At 35.9% G+C, this 20,785-nt stretch overlaps 4 protein-coding genes and 1 pseudogene across 4 annotated transcripts; 2 read left to right on the top strand and 3 right to left on the bottom strand.

Annotated features, from left to right (window-relative positions):
• On the top strand, window positions 1–1,788 carry LOC110690916 (profilin-1-like). The gene is made up of 3 exons (XM_021867823.1): window positions 1–266; window positions 758–895; window positions 1,272–1,788. Exons 1-3 carry the CDS (start codon window positions 138–140, stop codon window positions 1,404–1,406), a joined length of 402 nt encoding a protein of 133 aa, XP_021723515.1. The 5' UTR covers window positions 1–137; the 3' UTR covers window positions 1,407–1,788.
• Window positions 1,789–3,352: 1,564 nt separating this feature from the next.
• Window positions 3,353–7,873, bottom strand: LOC110690917 (delta-latroinsectotoxin-Lt1a-like). Its single transcript, XM_021867824.1, has 2 exons — window positions 6,412–7,873; window positions 3,353–4,987 (listed from the first exon to the last, which is right to left on the bottom strand). The coding sequence occupies exons 1-2, from the start codon at window positions 7,126–7,128 to the stop codon at window positions 3,668–3,670; spliced, it is 2,037 nt and encodes a 678-aa protein (XP_021723516.1). The 5' UTR covers window positions 7,129–7,873; the 3' UTR covers window positions 3,353–3,667.
• Window positions 7,874–9,509: 1,636 nt separating this feature from the next.
• LOC110690918 lies at window positions 9,510–12,329 on the top strand (annotated as a pseudogene).
• A 281-nt stretch (window positions 12,330–12,610) lies between these two features.
• Window positions 12,611–15,507, bottom strand: LOC110690919 (coronatine-insensitive protein 1-like). Its single transcript, XM_021867825.1, has 3 exons — window positions 14,578–15,507; window positions 13,744–14,212; window positions 12,611–13,574 (listed from the first exon to the last, which is right to left on the bottom strand). The coding sequence occupies exons 1-3, from the start codon at window positions 15,018–15,020 to the stop codon at window positions 12,798–12,800; spliced, it is 1,689 nt and encodes a 562-aa protein (XP_021723517.1). The 5' UTR covers window positions 15,021–15,507; the 3' UTR covers window positions 12,611–12,797.
• A 91-nt stretch (window positions 15,508–15,598) lies between these two features.
• Window positions 15,599–20,432, bottom strand: LOC110690920 (glucan endo-1,3-beta-glucosidase 13-like). The gene is made up of 4 exons (XM_021867826.1): window positions 19,678–20,432; window positions 16,647–17,921; window positions 16,226–16,256; window positions 15,599–16,106 (listed from the first exon to the last, which is right to left on the bottom strand). The coding sequence occupies exons 1-4, from the start codon at window positions 19,730–19,732 to the stop codon at window positions 15,977–15,979; spliced, it is 1,491 nt and encodes a 496-aa protein (XP_021723518.1). The 5' UTR covers window positions 19,733–20,432; the 3' UTR covers window positions 15,599–15,976.
• Window positions 20,433–20,785: the final 353 nt, after the last annotated feature.

Raw genomic sequence — 20,785 nt, forward strand, 5'->3', positions numbered from 1 at the left:
CATTGCCATTTCTTCCCTCTCTTCTTTACACCATCATCTATTATCCCATTTCAACAAATTCAATTAAACTCTCAACCTTTTTTTTTTTTTTTTCTTTCAAAGAGAAATAAATTTATCAATTTCACAACAACATAATAATGTCGTGGCAAACTTACGTCGATGATCACTTGATGTGTCCCATCGAAGAAACCGAAAACCACCTCACCGCCGCCGCTATCGTCGGCTTGGACGGTAGCGTTTGGGCTCAAAGCTCCGCCTTCCCCCAGGTATCTATGTTAATATGTCATCCTTAGATGGTGTTATTTTTGTCATGTACATATTTGTCAAGGTGATCATATCATATATTTGCTTTTTTATGGTCAAACTTTATATGTGTTGACCGTGTTTTGTTAGATGGTTTCGATCGTATAGTTTCGAATTGAAGTAAGGTTTTTTTATTAATTATTAAATAATTGTAAATTTAATGAAAAGTAGAGGGATTATGATTAATTGATAATACTGCGTAGTTTATATCTTATGATCAAAGATTTTACAACTACGTTAATATTTGTGACTTTGAAATTATAAGTTCGAACTCCACGAACTACGATTGCTTTACCTATCCCTTGAGTTGAGTTTCCCAAGCGATGACTTATGTAGCAAAGGTTACAAAAAGTCAAACGAGACAAATAAGAAAAGGGGATTTATGTATGTAAATGGTATGAGGTACCGAAAAAAAAAAAATGATTAATTTCTTTGTATTTGCAATTGATTGCAGTTGAAGCAAGAAGAAGTGAAGGCAATCTGCAATGAATTCGACGTACCAAATACGTTGGCACCAACAGGTCTTTTCCTTGGAGGAGAAAAGTACATGGTTATTCAGGGTGAGCCTGGAGCTGTTATTCGTGGAAAGAAGGTAAATCGTATAATCGATTGCTCCCTTCAATTTCCTAAACACGTTCTTATATAAGGCTAACATATATAGATTACGGACTGTTAGTTATGGTAACCATTTGTTTAATAACATTGCGTTACTATTTTAAAATTAAAGCGTGTTGTTTGCAGGATGGAACCCACCACGAATAAATCACTATCTTATCACCTAGGTATTGTAAAGCATAAATAACTGTTGATGAAAGAAACAAATAATTGAGAACATTAATAAAAGAATTTTCTCAAAATTATTGTGGTACATAAGGCCATGTTGCATTTTTCTTAGGTACAATATACAAAGTATTTCGTCTGCATCTATTACATGTTAACACTTATACCATATTCGTTTGTGTTACCAGGGACCTGGTGGTGTGTGTATTAAGAAGACTAACCAAGCCCTAGTGTTCGGAATCTACAACGAGCCAGTGACTCCAGGACAATGTAACATGGTTGTGGAGAAGTTGGGCGACTACCTTATCGAACAGGACATCTAGGCTCAACACACTATACATTATATACAAGTACATCATAAGGAATTAAAGTACTATGGAGTTAGTATTGTATTGTTCTTTTGGGATACATACATTTTGCCTTGTGTTTTTTTTTTTTTGTTTTTTTTTGGTTGTTATTATGGGATTTAAGTGTGCATACATACCTTCCTCTGATGTACTAAGAGTGGAGCATTGATGCAAAAAATAACCGTGTGACATACATAGAGTGTGAAGTTATAGGCCTTTGCTTATCATTTTTATTTGTGTATACCATTGCCTATGTGCATGGTTTTTTTAATTTATTTGTTTGTGACATTGGATTCTTTTTGTTGAATGTCATGAAAGTTATTTTTGGTGAGTGAAAATCAAGCAGTCTTTTTATTAATTTGCATGATTCTTAAATAAGAGTACTTGAAATAAGATAGTCGAGTACTTAAAATTATGTGAACGTGTGAAAGAAGTGAAGGCAAAGAGTACTTAAAATAAGATAGTTTAAAAGTTTTCATTGAATTTCAATTCTTCAAAACTTATTATGTGAAAGAAGTGAAGACAAAGCTTCAAGTACAATATCTAACAAAACAGAAAGACTTCATGTACACCTAAGTCATACATTAAACTACAATAGCATTGTTAATCACCTCGAGTTTTGAGGAAACATATCTAATCATATACAAAGTGTAAAGTTCGGAGTAATATTCAGTGTAATCAATTTGCCCATTAATTATTGTTAGTGGACCAACTCAACCAAATACTTTATCAATTATGTTCTGCCAGCTAGACTACAATGATCTCATTCTTTCCTCCCATTGTTGCTTCAACGACAAAAGAACAAAGAACTCGGATGCAACTGCACATACAAAATATCTTTGGGTACACCAATCTTGCACTCGGATGTGTTAAAAAAAAATAGATGGCAATTAATTTGGTTTCAATTCAAGTTATATTCCGAATAGAGTAAATTTTTCCCACACAAATGTTGAGAAATCTTAAGCTATGATTTACAATTTCGGATTAATAATAAAAAGAATTCTTTTATCAATCAATTGATCCAAATACTTGTTCATCGATTCTCAGCTTTACTTATAAAAATTAATGGTTAGGGTCAGTTGGTCCACAAGACAGGCAAATCTGCATAGAAAAAATGCTTACACTTTAAAGTGGTGTTTCCATTAACAGGTGGACCTTAAAGGCATCATCAATCATCATTCTTATTAAACTTTATTGTATTAGGCATATAATCATATACTTTATTGTGAGATTAGTATCCAAAATTCCAGATAATATCCAGTCAATTTTTGTCGGCAGTTGAAAAAGGATCTTCAAACCGCCCATCGATCTTACGAGTACATGCTTGTCACAACTTTGTCATTACAAAATTTGCTTGTTTGACGCACATTTATAGGTATTAAATTTACGTGGTAATGTACTCTTTTTCTAATTTAATCAATAAAAAGTCTAATTATTTTTTGTCGACTTTTTATTATGAGAATTTCATCGTTCAAAAAAAAAAAAAAATTTGAATCTCAATTCGCTTTATTTCAAGTCCACCAAACAACATGATGAAAAAGTATACGAAGTATAATGCTTGAATGATCATTTTTATTTTTTTTTCTTTGTTTACTAACAAGTTGCAACCAAACAAGGAAGTGAACAATTGAATGCTAGCCTCTTCATAAAAGAGGGGAAGCAGAAAATGTCCTAGCATCTAGTTACATAGTTACATACATTGGCTAATCAATACGAACCGAGCTTAGCCTTTAAAGGATTGAACTCAATTGCATTGATGCTTATGAAGGTCATATATAGAGTAGTTCCCTCAGTTCGAAAATAATAGTCACATAAAAGGCAAAATGATCCATGCATGCAAGTAATGTCATGTATGTGTAGTATAAGGTTTAAGTATATATAGTTATCAGATTTTGTTCATAGAAGAATTGAAATCAAGCACGAGTAGTCAACATCGAATAAATTTTATTACGGTAGTTAATACAGGGAGAACCATTATTAAAGGGAGGTTATACATGATTAAGATATTAGCATCACAAAGCTAGGATCTCAAATATATTACAGGAGATAGTTTAGAGGCAAACACATCTCATAAGTGATCCTACAGACTACAGTCATCTACAAGAGAGCTATCACATAAAACTCAGGGATGACAGTCAGAGGTCACACAATCACAAGTAGTGATTAAACACAAAGTTACAAGACTTACAGCTATGTAAGGCGATCTATTACTGATCCATTTCTACGGTGAATTAACCTTAAGCAACCGAAAGTACAGGTTGCTTAGTACAGTGCTTACCTATTGAGTTTTTAACTGATAAGTGGGATCCGCCAAAGCACAAAATCGGGTTCACAAATCTCTTGTTCATGGATCCTTGCTTCCTCATCGCATCTGGGGCAGCATCAGCACTGGTTTGCTTTAAGCGAGAGGGTCTAGCATTCTCATCTTCCACATGAATTTCTTTCCCCTTTTCGAGAGAACTATTTGAAGAAAGTGATGACTTGGAAAATGAAGGTTGAGATGAAAGGTTCACAATAAGCTGATCCTGCATGGCATCATGTGCTACCCCTGAAGCCAACCTCTTTCGGTTGGTAGGACTAGATATGTTACTCCTCGCTTCAAGTGTTCTTTTGTTGCTGGAAAGAGAAGAAGCATTGGAGTATCTCTCTCTTAGCGAGATTGGTGTTTCCTCCGAAGTGCTCCTCCTTTTATCAGAAACACTCTCGTCTTTCTCCCTTGTTCTCTTGGATCTCTCAGTTTCTTTCCTTTTCCCCAATGGCCAGTGGAACATTGTTTTAAGGCGCTTAGCTGCATTTTGTAGAGGGCCTGATTTCTTAATGTCCGGAGTTCTATGGTCCTCCTCACTAAGTGACCCACAATGACTTGCCTCACTGGAGGAGTTAAAATGAAAACGTTCTCTACTTAGATGGCCTAGGCTAGGATGCACTACATGATCAATTCCAGTCCCTATAAATATTTCATTATCAGAAACTCTGAAAGATGTTCCAGGACTGCTGCAAATGCCTTGCATCTTCAAATGAGAAGCAAATGCTTTTCTCACGGCATAATCTTTGCAACTGGATATACCACCAGCAGATATCAGCTGTCTGATCAAGATTTCTGATGATGCAGATTTTGGTTGTCGCTTAAGATAATCAAGCGGGGTCATCCCATGATCATCACGGATGTTCACATTGATGTAGCGGGCACTCGTTAACAATTGCACTAAATCAGAGTGAATGTTCCCGATAATGGCTAAATGAAGGGCAGTCCTCCCTTCATTATTCTTGGAATTGATAACATCTTCTATGATGAAACATTTGCTACTTACTAACTGCTTCATGAGTTCAATCTGTTGATCCAATCTACGAAAACCAGGAGTTTGGAAACCAGCAACAGCCACATGAAGAAATGTTTCCCCAACCTTGTTGACTACAAAGGCAGCTTTAGGCGATGCTTGAATCAGAGCTTCGAGAACAGGCAACTGACCTCTGTATGCAGCAACATGCAATGGAGTATTGCCTTTATCATCGGTGACAGAGATCATGTCATAGGATGCTATCAAGTGTTTAACTACCTGCAAGAGCATAAAACATCTCTAAGTGATTGCAAATAAATACTCCATAGACAAAAGAGTTATAAACCATCTGAAAATGAATTACTGAAAATTATAATGGTTTGAACTTTGGCAACAATCATCCTAAACTTCAAAAGGTTCTTTTCCATTTTGTGTTTCACCTATTGTCTTTTTTCAAGAAAGGGTGCGGTAAGAAGTCTAAGGTTGAGTCCCTTTTCCCTTTCTATCTTTACTTGTATCATGGATTATACATAGGAAGCTTGAATACCAAGGGTGTATACTGAATGTCACAATAAATCTGAGGTCATTGTCTATCCTCCCTCTATCAAGATTAAATGATGGTTACCTAATTACTAGTGTGCTCCAACACCGCGAGAAGGCAATGAGGGACATAGATGGCTGCAAGTACATGATAATTAAGTGTAATAATCACAGTCCTCAAGCTAAAAGCCCACCACGGACCACTCCACAAGCGCGATTTCCAATGCCCCTTATTAGCTTTTAATACTTGAATTGTCACTGCCTCTATTACTTCTATGAGTTACATATTATTACTCAGCTATTACTACTTTACAGGCTTGGTTTGCTGCATGACACTGACTTAATAGAATTACCTGTCGTATAGCAACACTTTTCAGTGTCCCAACTGTGAGTTGGATGCAAGCCACTTGTGTAAAACATATCTCTCTCTTCCCTCCACAATGAAGAGAAGTATTAATCTACCTCGGTTTCTCAGATATTCTACACTATTCAACCAATTTTGTTCAACAAAAGCATCGTATACTACATCGAAAGGTCTTGTATAGAACGGTTGTATTGTACACAACTATACATGCACACACTAGGCCAATGCACCCCTAAATCACATAAAAGTCACTACTTTACAAAGTTCACTTCAATGTGATTCAGGATAGCAAAACATGTTGCAAACAATACATGCGTTGCATACAAGTCTTCCTCATATCAATAGTCTCAACACATAGCACATTTACTAGACAACCAGTTGCTATATCAAACAGCATCAAGTCATGAATCCTGCCAAAAAACTTTCATTCATGAACAGAAGAATGAACACAAACAAGAAATCTAACACCAAAACTTGACTGTTGGGATCTTGAAACTTTGTAATAAAAAATCATCCAAAAACAGAACAACATAAAAACATAAGTCAACTAGTTTTTAGTTTTTTCTTTCAGTAAGAAGATAGACCCTAACCGCTAACCAGACCTTAACTCTTGTGGTTTTACAGTATTTCCATTATTTGCGGGCTAGACACTTAAAAGTGAGAGGGAACGGTAAGGGATCCTCACCCTCAAGTACCGCATTTGAGAGGATTCGACCTTTGTGAACACAAGTCAACTAGCTAGCATATTAAAAACAAAAAATAAATAACATTGCTAAAAACAAAAAAGCAAGAACCTCACCTCAACTTGACCTTTACCAGCAGCAGAATGCAAAATAGTTGAGCAATTAACATCTCTAAACTCTAAAACATCAGTACAATCAGCAAGAAGCTCCATCAAAACAACCAAATTCCCACCTCTAGCAGCAGCATGAACAGCTCTATTCTTAACCTCAGTCTTAAATTCCATAGGAACATCTTCAATCCTTTGCTCCTCCACCACCCCTCCACCATCCAAAAACCGCGGCGAAACCGCGAAACCATAAACAGCCCTAAAAACCTCAGGATTCTTACTCTTAGCAGCAGCATACAGTATATCAGTCAACCCATATTCACCTTCTCCAAAAACAAGCAAAGGGTATTTTCCTAACAAGTATTGTACAAAACCCAAGTTCCCAGCTGATGCAGCAGTGTATAAAAGCCAACCACCATAACCTGCAACAATCAAAGAATTCTTTTCTTTCCCTTCTTTTTGTGTCTGACATTCATCAAACAGTTGGTGTGCAACTTCATACCTGCACTTTGCAACATCATCGAACAATTCTTCATCATCCCACACCGCTTCAAGGCGGCGGATGCGGCGGAGGGAGGTCAGGTTGATGAGGTGGTTGCCGTCGAGACGGAGGAGTTCCCTGACTAAGTCGTAATGACCATTTGCAGCAGCCCAATCAATGGGTGATGCATACCACCATTTATCCCCTGTACTTTCCCATCTTAGAGGAAAATTTGAAGGAGACATCTTTTTTGCTTAAAAAGGAAAGATTTTGAAGATTACCCAGAAAGTTTTGGATGAAGGAATCAATTACCCAGATGTAGATTACAGATAAATTACAGAAAGATTCAACTTTTTTACAAGAAAGATGAAATTTAGCTAAAAACTTCAAAGGGAATTAGTGGGGTTTTTTTTTTTGGGTTTTTTCTTTTTGACAGATAGAAAGGAATCTATTGCTGTTGGGTTTTTGATAAAAAAAAAAATGAAATTGTACCAAATTAAAGGAATTTAGAGAGAGAAAAAGGAAGAAAAAGGTGATGTTAACAAAAGGTGCTAAGATAAAGAGAGAAACAAGACAATGGAATTGTGACTCTTGGAATGTTATTGAAGGAGTTTATATAACTACCATCATAAAATATTAGTTTGGCATGAGGAGAAAATAATAGAAATCTAATAAATTAATGTGACTTGATTTGGTCATCTAACACCAACAAGTGATTATCAATAGTTAATGAACCAGTTAGTTCTAACTTAATCAGATGTCTTTAAATGTAGTACGTAGCCACAGCTCTTTAAATGCAACAATATTTATCGGGAATAGTTTCTTAATATGGGTTTACGATGTTAATCTTTGTCTAATCGGTTTGGGTGGAGTATCTTTTAATCTTTAAAAAAGAATTGGTCATACAAAATAGAAAAAGAGACAGGAGGAATAGGACGGCAATAAAAATGAATAATTGCTCAAACTTTGATAAATGAAGCATGGCTTTTGAGGAAAAAAGTTAGAGAAGGATGGAGGAGACAACTTTTTTTATAAGCCACATGCAAAAGGCTTTCCTTCACACTCAAAACTATATTGTCACTGATTATGGTTTTATTCAGAAAATGTCTAACAAATTATAAATTAATTTGGGTGGGGAAAATTTAATGAGGATTGGATTAGGAAGATAATGAACAATTGGTAGGAAGATTAGTTTCAATTTGCACCATAAAATTTTTGGAATTGATAGTTTCTAGCTATTTTGTCTGCTACAAGTTTTTGGATTTTGGGTTGATTGTTTTGTTGTTAAGTATGACAAAATGATCATATGTGTAATGTCTTTACATAGTTAATGGTTTGTCTTCCTATAGGAAAAAACAAGGGAAGATTGGTCATGTAATTGACTATTGCCGCGTATGGCTACGATGATTCTTAGAAACGCACGAATGAATTCATAGTGTTTATTATGGTGTGATTGCCTGTCCAAAAAAAAATGGTGTGACTACTTCTTACTTTCCTAGTAGGCTAGTAGCTCATAGTGGATCATGGGTTGAGCCGATACCATTAAAGTTGAACCAAACCTTTGATTAACGTTGAAACATGTTCGAAGGCAAATACTTGGTTTTTCAAGCCAACTGTTTTTTACCAGGATTATGTTATGTAGTTTTATATGTAATAGTTGTACCATCGGAGCTAGTAAAGCTTTTTTGGGTAATTTATCGAACTTAGTCCATAGTTTGTACGTTGTATATGTCTATTGAGCTAATGTAAAATAAATAAATAAATAAATAAATAAATAATTGGTGATGTATTTTAACGTAAGAAAAATTATTCTAGTGGGATGAAATTGATGACATGTTTGTTCGTCAAGGGTTAGCAAAGTAGACCCTTAAATAAGGAGGAGAATTGTCGAATTGATAAAAACTACAGTCCGTTAAAGTGTCTCTATTGAAAATTGAACTTTCACATAATTTGAATGTGATCAGAATTTCTCTATCTGATCTAATTTCTAAATTTGATCAAAATTTAACTTTATTTATACAAGATCAAACAAGGGAAATAAAATCTTGTTCTAAAACACTTGAAAATCGACCATTTGAGTTAGGCTCTGGCATAGTAAAAGGGCCAATGCATGGCCCAACCATTCTAGTCGTATTTATAGCAATGTTTAATTTTAAATCATTGCCCTGAAATCAAGGTGGTAAGTGGGTCATAAATCCATAATGATTCAAGTTCTATAGTACTCGTATCATAACTCAGAAGCTCATGTATTAGCCAATTATATACACTTGTCTACGGCCATCTTACTCTATAGACTTCAGAAAATTATGTACGTAGTAGAAAGTTTTCAACTACTCCAACAGAGAAGAGATGTTATCTAGGTATTAGCCAATGCATTGTATTAGAAGAGGTTGCTTGAGGTCCATGCTAGTCATTTTTCATTTATTTAGTAATAGCGTAGATGATATTAGGCTAACATATATTCACGTGAAACCTTTCATAGAATGGCAAAGATTAAGCAGATCAATCTTACACATATACTGTTAGATGTACAATCTAATAAGAGGTTACCTTACACAGCACAATCGCTTTTATATTTTTAAGGGTCTGTTCTCATACGTTTATTTTCAGTTCAGTTCAACTGAGTTCAGTCAATGAGAACGGGCCCTTATTGTAGTAAATTTACCAATTCGCCATCAATTAAACCCTCTACTATACATTTTTTTAAAAATTGATAAGGAGCACTTTGATCAGAGCCCAACCCTCACGTTTTTTTTTTTTTTTTGCCGAACATTTGTAGGTTAGGTACTTGGGAGTAGAAGGAAGGGTAAGGGAATCCCTCACTTGGTAGAATTCGAATCTCATACCTCTAGGATCTGAGATAAGAGTCTTACCAAGTAAACCAACACTTTATTGGTAATCAAACCCTCTACATACCTAACAACTTTCTCCACTAATATAATAATCAACCATCGCCCTCGTTACTCCATATTATATTAATTTTGTGAACATACGAATTTAGTTTTTGTCAAATAAAATAAAGTAATTTCATACTCCGTATATAATAAGCAAATACTCGTATTAACAAGCGAGGTCGAGAATTGAATTAGAGCACATAAATACTCCAAAATCCTTTTCAAACTACACGAAATGAAACTTCTCGACTATCCAAAAACAAAACCTATAACCATACTAGTTGGTAATACAAGTATTTCATTTCATTAACTCTCCTCTTATAAGTCAAAGTTTAATAAGAGTAATTCAATCAAAAAGAGGCATCCAATCATGTTGTGGCAAACTTACGTAGATGATCATCTTATGTGCGACATCGAAGGCAATCCGCTGCTATCCTCGGCCACGACGGCACCGTTTGGGCTCAAAGCCCCTCTTTTCCTCAGGTCTCCTCCACCCCTATAACCTAGCCTTATTTCGCAGTCATTTTTTTTTTCGTTACAAAAATAATAATGTAAAGGAGATTTGATCTCGGATATTGACTAAAGTAGTTGACATCCCGTGTGATCGTACTATCATAGTAATAATAATATAACATGTACCGAGTACTATTATACTTTTACAGCCTCTGAATTTTATTTTATTTTAACATAATCTCTAGAATATGTTGCACATGTTTGGAATATTCTTAATTAGTTATATGCTTTCTAGGATGATCCGGTTCAATTTTGTCAATATCCTCTGCTTAGTATTTTAATGCTATAAAATTGAGGATGTTGATTTTTTGTATCATGTATGATTTGATTAAGCAAAGTGATCAATTGGGAAGAATTGCTCTTTCAGTGACAAAGTCATGAAATGGTCAAAATTGTAAAGATTTTGAGTTTGTCTGATATATAGTATGTTGAACTGATCAATGATGAGACCAATCTTGGTTGGGCTATGTCCCCGGGCCAGCCCGACAAAGCCTGGTCCATCCGACCTGGTTTATATGGCCTGCCTTTTCGGACATGGCCTGACCCATGATCACCTTTAAATAGCATCTTGTAATTAGGCCTATATGAGATGAAACAATGAGGCATATATACAATTGATCAGTATAATCAATCAATTGTACCAATTGGTTGTTGGTGCAATGGTGATTGATATTGCACTTGGTAGGAAGGACTGCGTGTTTGATCCCCCCAACAACAATTGGGAGGGGACTGGTACCTAACTAACCAAAACTGAGCCCTGAATCTGGATTAGCCCATAGGGTAAACCGGGTGGAGCACCAAAAAAAAAAAATCAGTATAATCAATTGTAAAGCTACTGAAGTAGGGAAGTAGTTTGTATAATTAAGCGTAGTTTCGCCGCTGCCATACTAATTTTATCTAATCTGCTGTTTTTATGAAACAGGCATTTTGGTTTGTTTACTCATTTATTGATCAGTGTATTGCAAGAATTTTTGCCAAGTATTCATTACTAATTTGATGGCCAAACTATTTTCTGCATTACAAGAATGGTTTTATTGTAATATCTACTGATCTTAAGGATAATAGTACTTTTCTGCATGAATAATTTTCTATCTGATGTTCTGACTCTTGAACTAATGTTGTTGTAGCTTAAGCCTGAAGAGGTAAGTGCCATCATGAAGGACTTTAACGAACCTGGATCTCTCGCTCCTACTGGCTTACATCTTGGTGGCACAAAATATATGGTGATCCAAGGCGAGCCTGGAGACGTGATCAGAGGGAAGAAGGTATTATTTTCTTGATTTCCTGCTCCTTGACCTTACCTAGTTTTCGAAAGTTATAACATATACTCCATACTTTTTGGCTGTCAAATTGTGTCAATTCAAGTGTGTGTCAACAGCATATTAGAGCAGAACATTAGTATGGTTCAGTTTTCGAATTGTGAACTGGTTGATCATATTTGATGATGTCCTAACAGGGCCCTGGAGGTGTAAGCATCAAAAAGACCAACCAGGCTTTGATAATCGGAATTTATGATGAGCCTATGACTCCTGGTCAGTGCAATATGGTTGTTGAAAGAATTGGCGACTACCTTGTTGAGCAGGGCATGCAAATAAGAAGTTATTTGTTTTGTGTTAACTGACAGCGTGCTTTTAGATCATGTCGTGTCTTTATTATGCCTCTGGAACGGGATCCTCTTCAGTACCTAGACGGTCTGGTTATTGAGGAATTGGGATTTTGGAGCATACAACGTCCCATTTATGCTAAATTTTTATCACATTCATTATTGACTATGTGCAGTAAATTTTGTACACCAATTGTGTAGGTTGTGGAGTTCTGTGTGGACTAGTCCGGGGTTTGAGTATCTTCAAATAGCTTCCTTTGTCTTCCGTTTTATGGTCTCTCAAAGAGAAGTAGATACTTTCAGGTGTAATTTTCAAGATGCTGAAAGACTTACAATTGCTAATGTGTAGCAAATTAGCTGATTGAAGATATTAGCTGCATTTTTACATTATTATGTGTATATATGATTTTCCCCCCTAAAGAATGATGGTTGCTAATCTTGCTATGTATACCTTTGTCACTCTTTTGGAGATGTATGTTGCAAAAATTCACATGGTTATTTCCTGCGCTTGCTTTTTCTTAAGAATATCATGCAATACCGCCCCCTTAAACTTTGTCAACTATTCGATTGGCATCTACTTGTATGCTTATAAAGAGGTTATGAACATTTACCTAGTTGATATCCCAAACAGTAAACAGATCACTTGTCAAAAGTTTTCACAATTCAGTACACCTTATTTATCACGTTTGGCAAAATTTATATCGAGTACTCTGTATATAAGATCAACAAAATAACATAAACATACGACAATACAGAGCTTTGAAACAATCTGATTCTGATTGCCTAACAAAATTGGTCTCAGCAGCCAATATTTTCATCCAAAGAAAGAAGATGCATAGTCAGTATAAAAAATACATGAAGTGGATTGTGTAACTATTTAACAGCGGAGGATCCCTGACAGATCCTACAGATTCGGCAGAGCTAAGGGGATAATGGATCCTGGATGATCTGTTCTTTGTCCAGCAAGCGAGTAATAAGCAACAAAGTTTCCATTTATATTATATTTGTCCCCATGAACCAGCTCGATGTTCCAATAGGGACGAGCCATTTCTAGCAAGTCAATAGTACCTGTTTCAGAACTGCGGTATCCTTGAACCCAAATGTACCTCAGAGAGCTAAGTTGTTTAGCAGCAATTGCTAATGCACGTTCTGTAAAGCAGCAAGCCCTCATTTCAAGTGCCCGAAGCCTAGGGCAGCCTTTAGAGAACTCAAGAAGCCCTGCATCGGTTTCTCCAACACTGCCTAAAAGCACTCTCTTCACATTTTGACTGTACTGACCGATGTAACTGAGGCCTATATCACTCAAGCCTCCCTGTCGAAGGTACAAGGATAATCTTCGGAGGTTCTGACAACCCTGCAGAAGAGCTCGTACTCCATTATCAAGGGGGAGATCAGTGATTGTTTCTTCCTTGTCAAGCAATACAAGCCGGAAAACATTCAGATTATTCAAGTTTGCACCTACACATTCCAAAGCCTCATTTCCTATATCAGCCACATTGATAGATAAGTATTCCAGGTCATGACAGCCCTGTGCTACAGAAATTAGACCTCTATGTGTAACTGCACCTGCTCGAACTCCAAGTGTTGGCACATCTTCCCCTCGTTCTACCCGAAGTTTCTTTAGTCTCTTACATGTTAAAGATACCACTTCCAAACCTTGATCCCCTATCACATCAGTTGTCTGTTTAAAAACAACAAGCAAGAATAGTAAGAGGCAGAAATTCTGGTGGCAAAAATAGGGATGCCAGCATGAAGTCTTGACGTTTTCAATTCAACATAGACAGCAATCCTTAAAAATAAGTTATTCTGACAGAAAAAAAAACAGCAAAGATTCAGATGAAGATTTATACCTCCAAAACTCGTAAATTATGACATCTTTGTAGTAAGTCACATTGAGCGCCACAGGTAAGTGTTGCATAAACAATATCCAACTTCCAGAGCGAGTTTGCAACAGGAAAACATATAGGCAAATAATTGTCCAACATGTACATAGGACCGAAAGAACTTAGTTGAGTAGGAAATACAATATCAGCATACCGGTCTAATTCTGCATCAAAACAACTCCCACAAAACTCTTGCAATCTTGCAGCTATACGAAAAAAGTTTCTAAGACAGAAAAGATCAGTATCACTAATTTTGACAGAAATTAAGGGACAGTTTCGGGCTAGAAGTTCAAGATCTTCAACTTTGATCTTCTCCAGAAAAGTCATGTAGTAATTCAAATATTCAAGAACCGTATTGCTTAATGCTAGCTGATGAAACCATTCACCATTCATCTCATCTACACTGCTTTCTTCTAGAAACAACGTCCTCAAATTCCTGCATCAATTAATGGCAAGTTCATACAGCTGATCAGTCACCAAAAATTAACCATATTTAGGCAAAATATACATTCTTAGGTACATACATAGATAGCTCTCTACATATGAGTGATAAAGATCACGAAAAGGGGTAATCATCGCGCTATTTAGCTCCTCTGACTTGTGGAGATATGCTAATAAATAAATAAAATTTGTCACAAAATGGCATCTCAGAAAGACTAATCATAATATTAATAGATTATAGACTATAAATTATTGATTACGCGACAACTATATAGTATATATATATACATGCCTATTAATTAATTCCGAAATGAAACAGAACATGACATGAAAATGGACTTAAAAGGGTGAGAAATATACGAGCAATGGCGAGTAATATGCAAAAGACCATCAGTAGAGAAGCCAGAGCACTTATCCAACTTCAACAATTGCAAGGAACAGCCTTTAACCGAACCAATCGTGTAAAGATCAGCATCTGTAACAATCATACGCCTAAGATGAAGGGAGTTTAGACAACGAAAACTCCCCAACACATCGATCCAAGGCTTAGCAAAACCTCCCCAATCATCCGGTATCAAATTATACATGGCTGGCCTCGGCTTCCCCTTAAGCCTCAATGACTCAATGTTTGGAAAACGATCATAGAGTCGTTGAGGGGTCGTGGTGTAACAAAGATAAATAGTGATAGTACGTCTTGTCAGCCTATCTAACTCGTACCATCGCTTTGACACCATTGAAATTGATGATCTATCACTAGGATCTTGAATGTATGGTATGCAACATTCAAGAATTTCATCTGACATGGTGAATTTTCAAGCTATAATGGTTTGAATTTTGAAATTAAATATTTATGAATGAATAATATTGAATAAAAAAAATTTGAGTAGATTTTATCTTGAGCAAATGTATGTGTATTAGATTTATCAGCTTTAGTTGCCAAGAAAAAGGCCTATTGAGTGAAATGAAAGGTACATGCAACTGAAAGACTGTAGTACATGCTCCAGCTTATGTGGGAGGTTGTTGTGCTATGTAAACCACAAGTGTGTGCCATCCTTCTCATGCTATCATCATGCTTGAGTGTGTGGCTTTGCTTTTATATGGATGGATGTCAATTCATATCGGGTCATTTTCAAGTAAGGCTCTTCCAAGTTGTTTTTGAGTTCGGGTTAGTTTGTGTGTTAGGTCGAGTCGAAGCATTTTCGGCTTTATTAAAAAAATTAAAAAAAATCATTATTAGAAACATTGATTATCAAGTCAATTCAATTTGGTTGAGATTAGTTCATTTCATATCTAATGATTTCAGGTAGATTTTGAATTCCCTACCAATCATGCAATAGATATATGAAAGTCACAAATTAAAAAAAAGTGGACCCTATTTGAATTTGAAGAGTGCAAACACTAGTTTAAAATCCAAGGCCTGCCAAGATTTAAAAAAAAAATAAAATGTACTCTAGACAAGAATATGAGAAAACCTTTCTACCTTCCAAGCAGACTAAATCATGCGCACTACTCCATACTACAATATGTGCAGTTAGAAATCCTAGCCTTAAACCACATTCACAGTGGCAATATGTATGCCGGTTTACTGTTTTAGACCATCCCATTTACATGGTCATATTACAAAACTTAGGCAGGGCTGTATGTTTGACATCACATCTACACTCCCAACCTTAGGAAAGAACGCATCCTCCGATCCATTTTGAGCCTCAGTTCCTCATCCTCGTCCATCAAATGCCACTGAAACTTTAAAGCCGTTATTTCACACAAGTGGTAGCAGAAGTGAAAGCAGTCCAGCAGAAATCCATGGAACAAATGCAGTTTGCCTCTGAATTGATATGGCTTTTGCAGGTGTAGCACTCATATTATTTGAAGCAGAAGTTTTCTTGTTCCTGTATGAAAATAGACATTACAATACAATGTTAGAAAGTTAACATAACATGACTAATGAATTAATCAAGTCAGCCGTTTATATAGATTGCATTGAAGTAATGGGATAAGTAGAACATACCCTGCAGTCATATACAGGCACTTGTCGTAGCCTGCAATAGTAAACATAACAATGTTTAGTTCACTACACTGATAGAGTACAATATCAAGCCAACTGAACAAGTTCTCACAATATCCTCGTAAATAAATCTAGATTATTAAAGAATGCTATATTATGTTGCAGCGTGTATATGCTGGTGCTATCTTCCCTCCTCTCTTTTTCTGACACCTTAATATCAACATATACCATGAACAACCTGTTATTTGATTGTGCAGAACATACATCAAATTTGAGACATCACCAATATTGAAATGTATACTACCACAACTTTTCAGGATACCTGCTTCAAATTTAGTAACATATACATGCAAGAGTGTCGTGTAGCTTAATCAAGTTTATGCAGATTGATGAGCTAAAATTTGTTCAGAACCAAGAAACTTACTTGGATCCTTGGTAACTGTAAGACCTGCCCCGCCAAAACTACAAGCAACATCAGTGGCTCCATTTTGCTGGTAATAACTGTTGAATGCAAAGGATGCATGAGAAACTAGAGTATTAGGCTCATAACAAGGCTGGCTAGGCTGTATTGGTGTACAATCTACATCTCCAGGTCCACAAGCCCAATTCAAGGCATTTTTCAAATCTGCCTCAGTAGCATTTGATGAAGCAATACACCAAGTTGGCTTGGTACTGTTAGTAGAATTTCCCCCTCCAGCCATCTCAGTGACACCTTTTCCAGTAAAATCCAGATTATAGACACTCGTCCCACCTGGGTAAAATAAACCCCAATTCCTCTCAGACTCCATTCCTGGCTTCCTGTTTTCGTTGAATAGCGAGAAGATATAGACATCGAGTTCCTCTCCTGGCTTAGCTGGCGTTCCTGTGTCATTGATGACATGGCGAATGAGATTGGTGTTAAATGTCTGAGCATTATCAGGAGTAGCAGCTGTCTCCTTTGGAGATCCTTTAGAAGGCCACCCCGTTTCAGTCACCATAACTTTGATGGTTCTGAAATTTAGAGCCATCAGTGCAAAGTACAGAGCATCGATTTGTGCATCAAACATATTTGTGTAAAGCATGCCAGTGTTTGGATCAATGACCTCAGATGATGATTGGAAAAGAGCATAGTCTAATGAAACATTGGTGGGGGAATCTCGGTATGCATAATAGGGGTAAATGTCAACCATAAAAGGTGACTGGTTTTCAGCAAGAAACTCCAACATGGGTTTTAGATAGTATGCATAATGGCTACTAAAAGCTCCAGCTGAGGGTGGGAATGAACGAGACAAGACCCCAAGGGAGTGGGTGCTTGAGACCTTAATCTTCTTATGCAAGCCGACTTTCTTTAAAGCTGTGAAGACATTTCTCATAGCAGGAACAACCATCGCAGAGACATTCTTCGGGGCCTCAGTCACCTCAGCACCAACTGTTATGTATGTGATCTTTGTGGTTGGATAGTATGGGAGGATACTGTTTTTGAGCCAGGAGTCAACATTGGATTGAAACTGAGAGAACGCAAGCAAATCATCGTTTGGGACCCCAATCATAAGCTCCACTCCACTATTGGCAAATGCTTTGAGAACCTGAACATTGGAGTCATAAATCCTGACATATTTGATGTTGTGCTGCTTAACGAGGTCTGCTGCTTTATCAGGAGTTGGAAGATCGTCACCATTCCGTCCGTAGCAAACTCCAATTGTGCTGCCACTACATATATCTGTAAAATAGATTTCTCCAATAAATCATAGCTAGTATACCATTGATTACAAGACAGAAAAACAGCAATTTTTCCTTTTATATGCTTTTTGAAACAAGATATTGATGTTATGGCCATATGGGGCTCAATAGCTTTAATTCACTCTTTAAAATGTCAAAAGAAGATATGAAGCATCAAATTGTAAAGGTCCCTCTTGAGGACCCATAAACAAATGTTGCTAAAAAAAGCCACATGAAAATCTTGCTTCACTTATCAAATTCTATAGCGCAACAAGATGCACACCGAATGACCATGACCATAATTCATAGCAGTAACTGACAGTCAATTGCCTTACATCAAAATATTTAATTTGGCTATATTATTTATACATGACACGAGCCACAATGATTGAGGGTAGTACTAAGATGGGTGACCTCTTGGGAAGTCCTCGTGTTGGTTCATGTAGCCGACCCCACTTTATGGGATTATGGCATTCAAGCAAGCAACCAAGGGTGAATTGATCAAATTCTTTGATCAAAAGGGAAGCTGACCTCTTACCCAAATCATGCTAATCATGCTAACCATCAAACAATTTCACATGATTGATGAGAACTTCATACTCATGATTTGTTTACTGAATTCAACTTGTCAAAACTTATAATATTAGCCCCTATGTTTTCTGAACCTATCTAGCCTCATTTGAACTTATCCCCCCTATCTTATTCGAACTTATTAACTCTTATCAAGATTAATTTAAACGTATTAAGCTAATGCCATTTTGTCTCTCACTTCAAATGACCTTTACTAGTCACTAAAAGCACAAGAGTGACAAAAACTACAAACAAAATGTCATTAACCAAACAAGAAATTACCACTAAACTCCTCTGGCACCTCAGCAGAACATGTGAGGAACCCTCCAACTTCAACAAGACAATTTGATAAATCTTGTTTTGGCAATTTACACTAAATTCAAGAACTTACTTAAATTACTATAATTTGCCAAAATTAGAGAGCTGAAATCACATAAATTCACACATTAATATATCATCTTTTATTAGTCAAATTTCCAGAAAATCAGTAACCCATTTTCATGCATACTTCCAACTGAAAAAAATACAAAATGACATCTTTATTCAAACCATCAATAAATACCCACCAACCAGCATAAAGACTCATATCAGCAACAACGAAATTCATAAATACAGTCCCTTTTTTTTTTAAGCTATACACAAAACATATATAGTCAGCATTTCAGCTAAATGAAACTCTGAATACATTAAAGATCTTGCTAACGAACGCTCTAGATAAGTAGATAACACTTTAAAATATTTCCAAATATGGTATTAATTTGATAATGCATGCCAAAATCACACATCAATTGGTGTAATTAATGTTTAATTCAATTAAATTTCCTACTTTTCATTATCTTATTATCTAACGTCTGCAGGACATTCGTTAGCTTTTGTCCGATGTACTATAGTCTTAACGACACCAACTATAGTCTTGACGACAGCAAAAACTTTAATGTTGAGTATGCTCAATAACACGCTACCCGTAAACTCCGCCGGATTCCGGTTAATTTCCTTTTTTTTTTTTTAATCAAGTTTAGAAATATTATAGCAGAATGTTGGTCTTACTTTCTTCCACAAATACCCAAACTCATAATAATAGTAAAAATCAAAAAAATAAAAATAAAAACATAAAACCCAGAAATTTAAAGTAATGTAATTTAATTTACTCAAGGAATTAATGAAGAAAACAAGAAAATGAAACTTACCCAGAAAGCTAAAGAGGAAAGAAGCAGCAAAAATGAGTCGAAATCTCCAAGCCATTGTTACTCAGAAAAAAGCAAAGAACAATTTCTTCACTTTAAATTTCGTATAAATAAAAAAAAAGGAAGCTTGAATTAAAATGTAACGTTATAAATATATCCGTTAAATTGCTTCTTTTTAGTATTCTGAACTGTAGAGAGTTCCAAGGCTCGAGAGAAAGAATGGAGGAGAGAGAATCATAGGAAGAAGCAGAAAAAATAATGAAATTTTAGTGGGTTTTTGTCAGATATTGATGGTGAATGAACAGAGGTTTTAGCGGATTTCAGGTTTTATTTTATTTTTTTGTAAAAAAAGATGGAATCGAGTTCTGAGAATTACTCTTAATTCCGGGATTTTCTAGCATGTCTGTTTCACTGTTTTTCCCACTATATTAATACAGTATAGAATATAAAGTACTTGTGTATTATTATGATTTATGCTATATTATGTGGAGGTTAACCATTTTATTTGTCACTTAAAGATTGCTCTTTATTTATTTTTATTTTTTTTATATGGAGTAGGTTGTTTCTAAGAATGGGGATGGGATGTATTGGGTTGGGTTGGACTGGACTAGATTGGATTGGGTCGATCAAACATAGCACAATGCACGAAAATGTCCTAACTTGATCCATACCCACCATAACATGAAAGGCGCGTCAGATGACTATGAGTTGTGTATGAAAATTATTTTCATAAGTTAACACTACAAGTTGTCGAATCAGCCTGCTTTTATGTACACCAATTTATTACATACTTCGTACAAAAAAAATTATTAAGGGGACCGTTAGTATGACACGTACTGACGTAGGGTAGGATGTACAAGGGCTACGTTGTTGAATGTGTGGTCAACACAAGCTCGATATGAAATGATTTTTTTTCTATCTATTTTAAACACCACGAGATATGCTAACAAAACATGTGAGCCTACACACCCTAGATCAAACCCATATTTAGCTTGTTCCTAAACATTATCATTCTTTTCTTTACTTTAAATGCTCACATACTTTACATGCTAAAACAAATCTAATTACCCATTTAACATAGCTCAAAAAATTATTTTTTTTTTTCAAGAGT

The sequence above is a fragment of the Chenopodium quinoa genome, unplaced genomic scaffold (genome assembly GCF_001683475.1).
Source record: "Chenopodium quinoa cultivar QQ74 unplaced genomic scaffold, ASM168347v1, whole genome shotgun sequence".
Taxonomy (NCBI): Eukaryota; Viridiplantae; Streptophyta; class Magnoliopsida; order Caryophyllales; family Amaranthaceae; genus Chenopodium; species Chenopodium quinoa.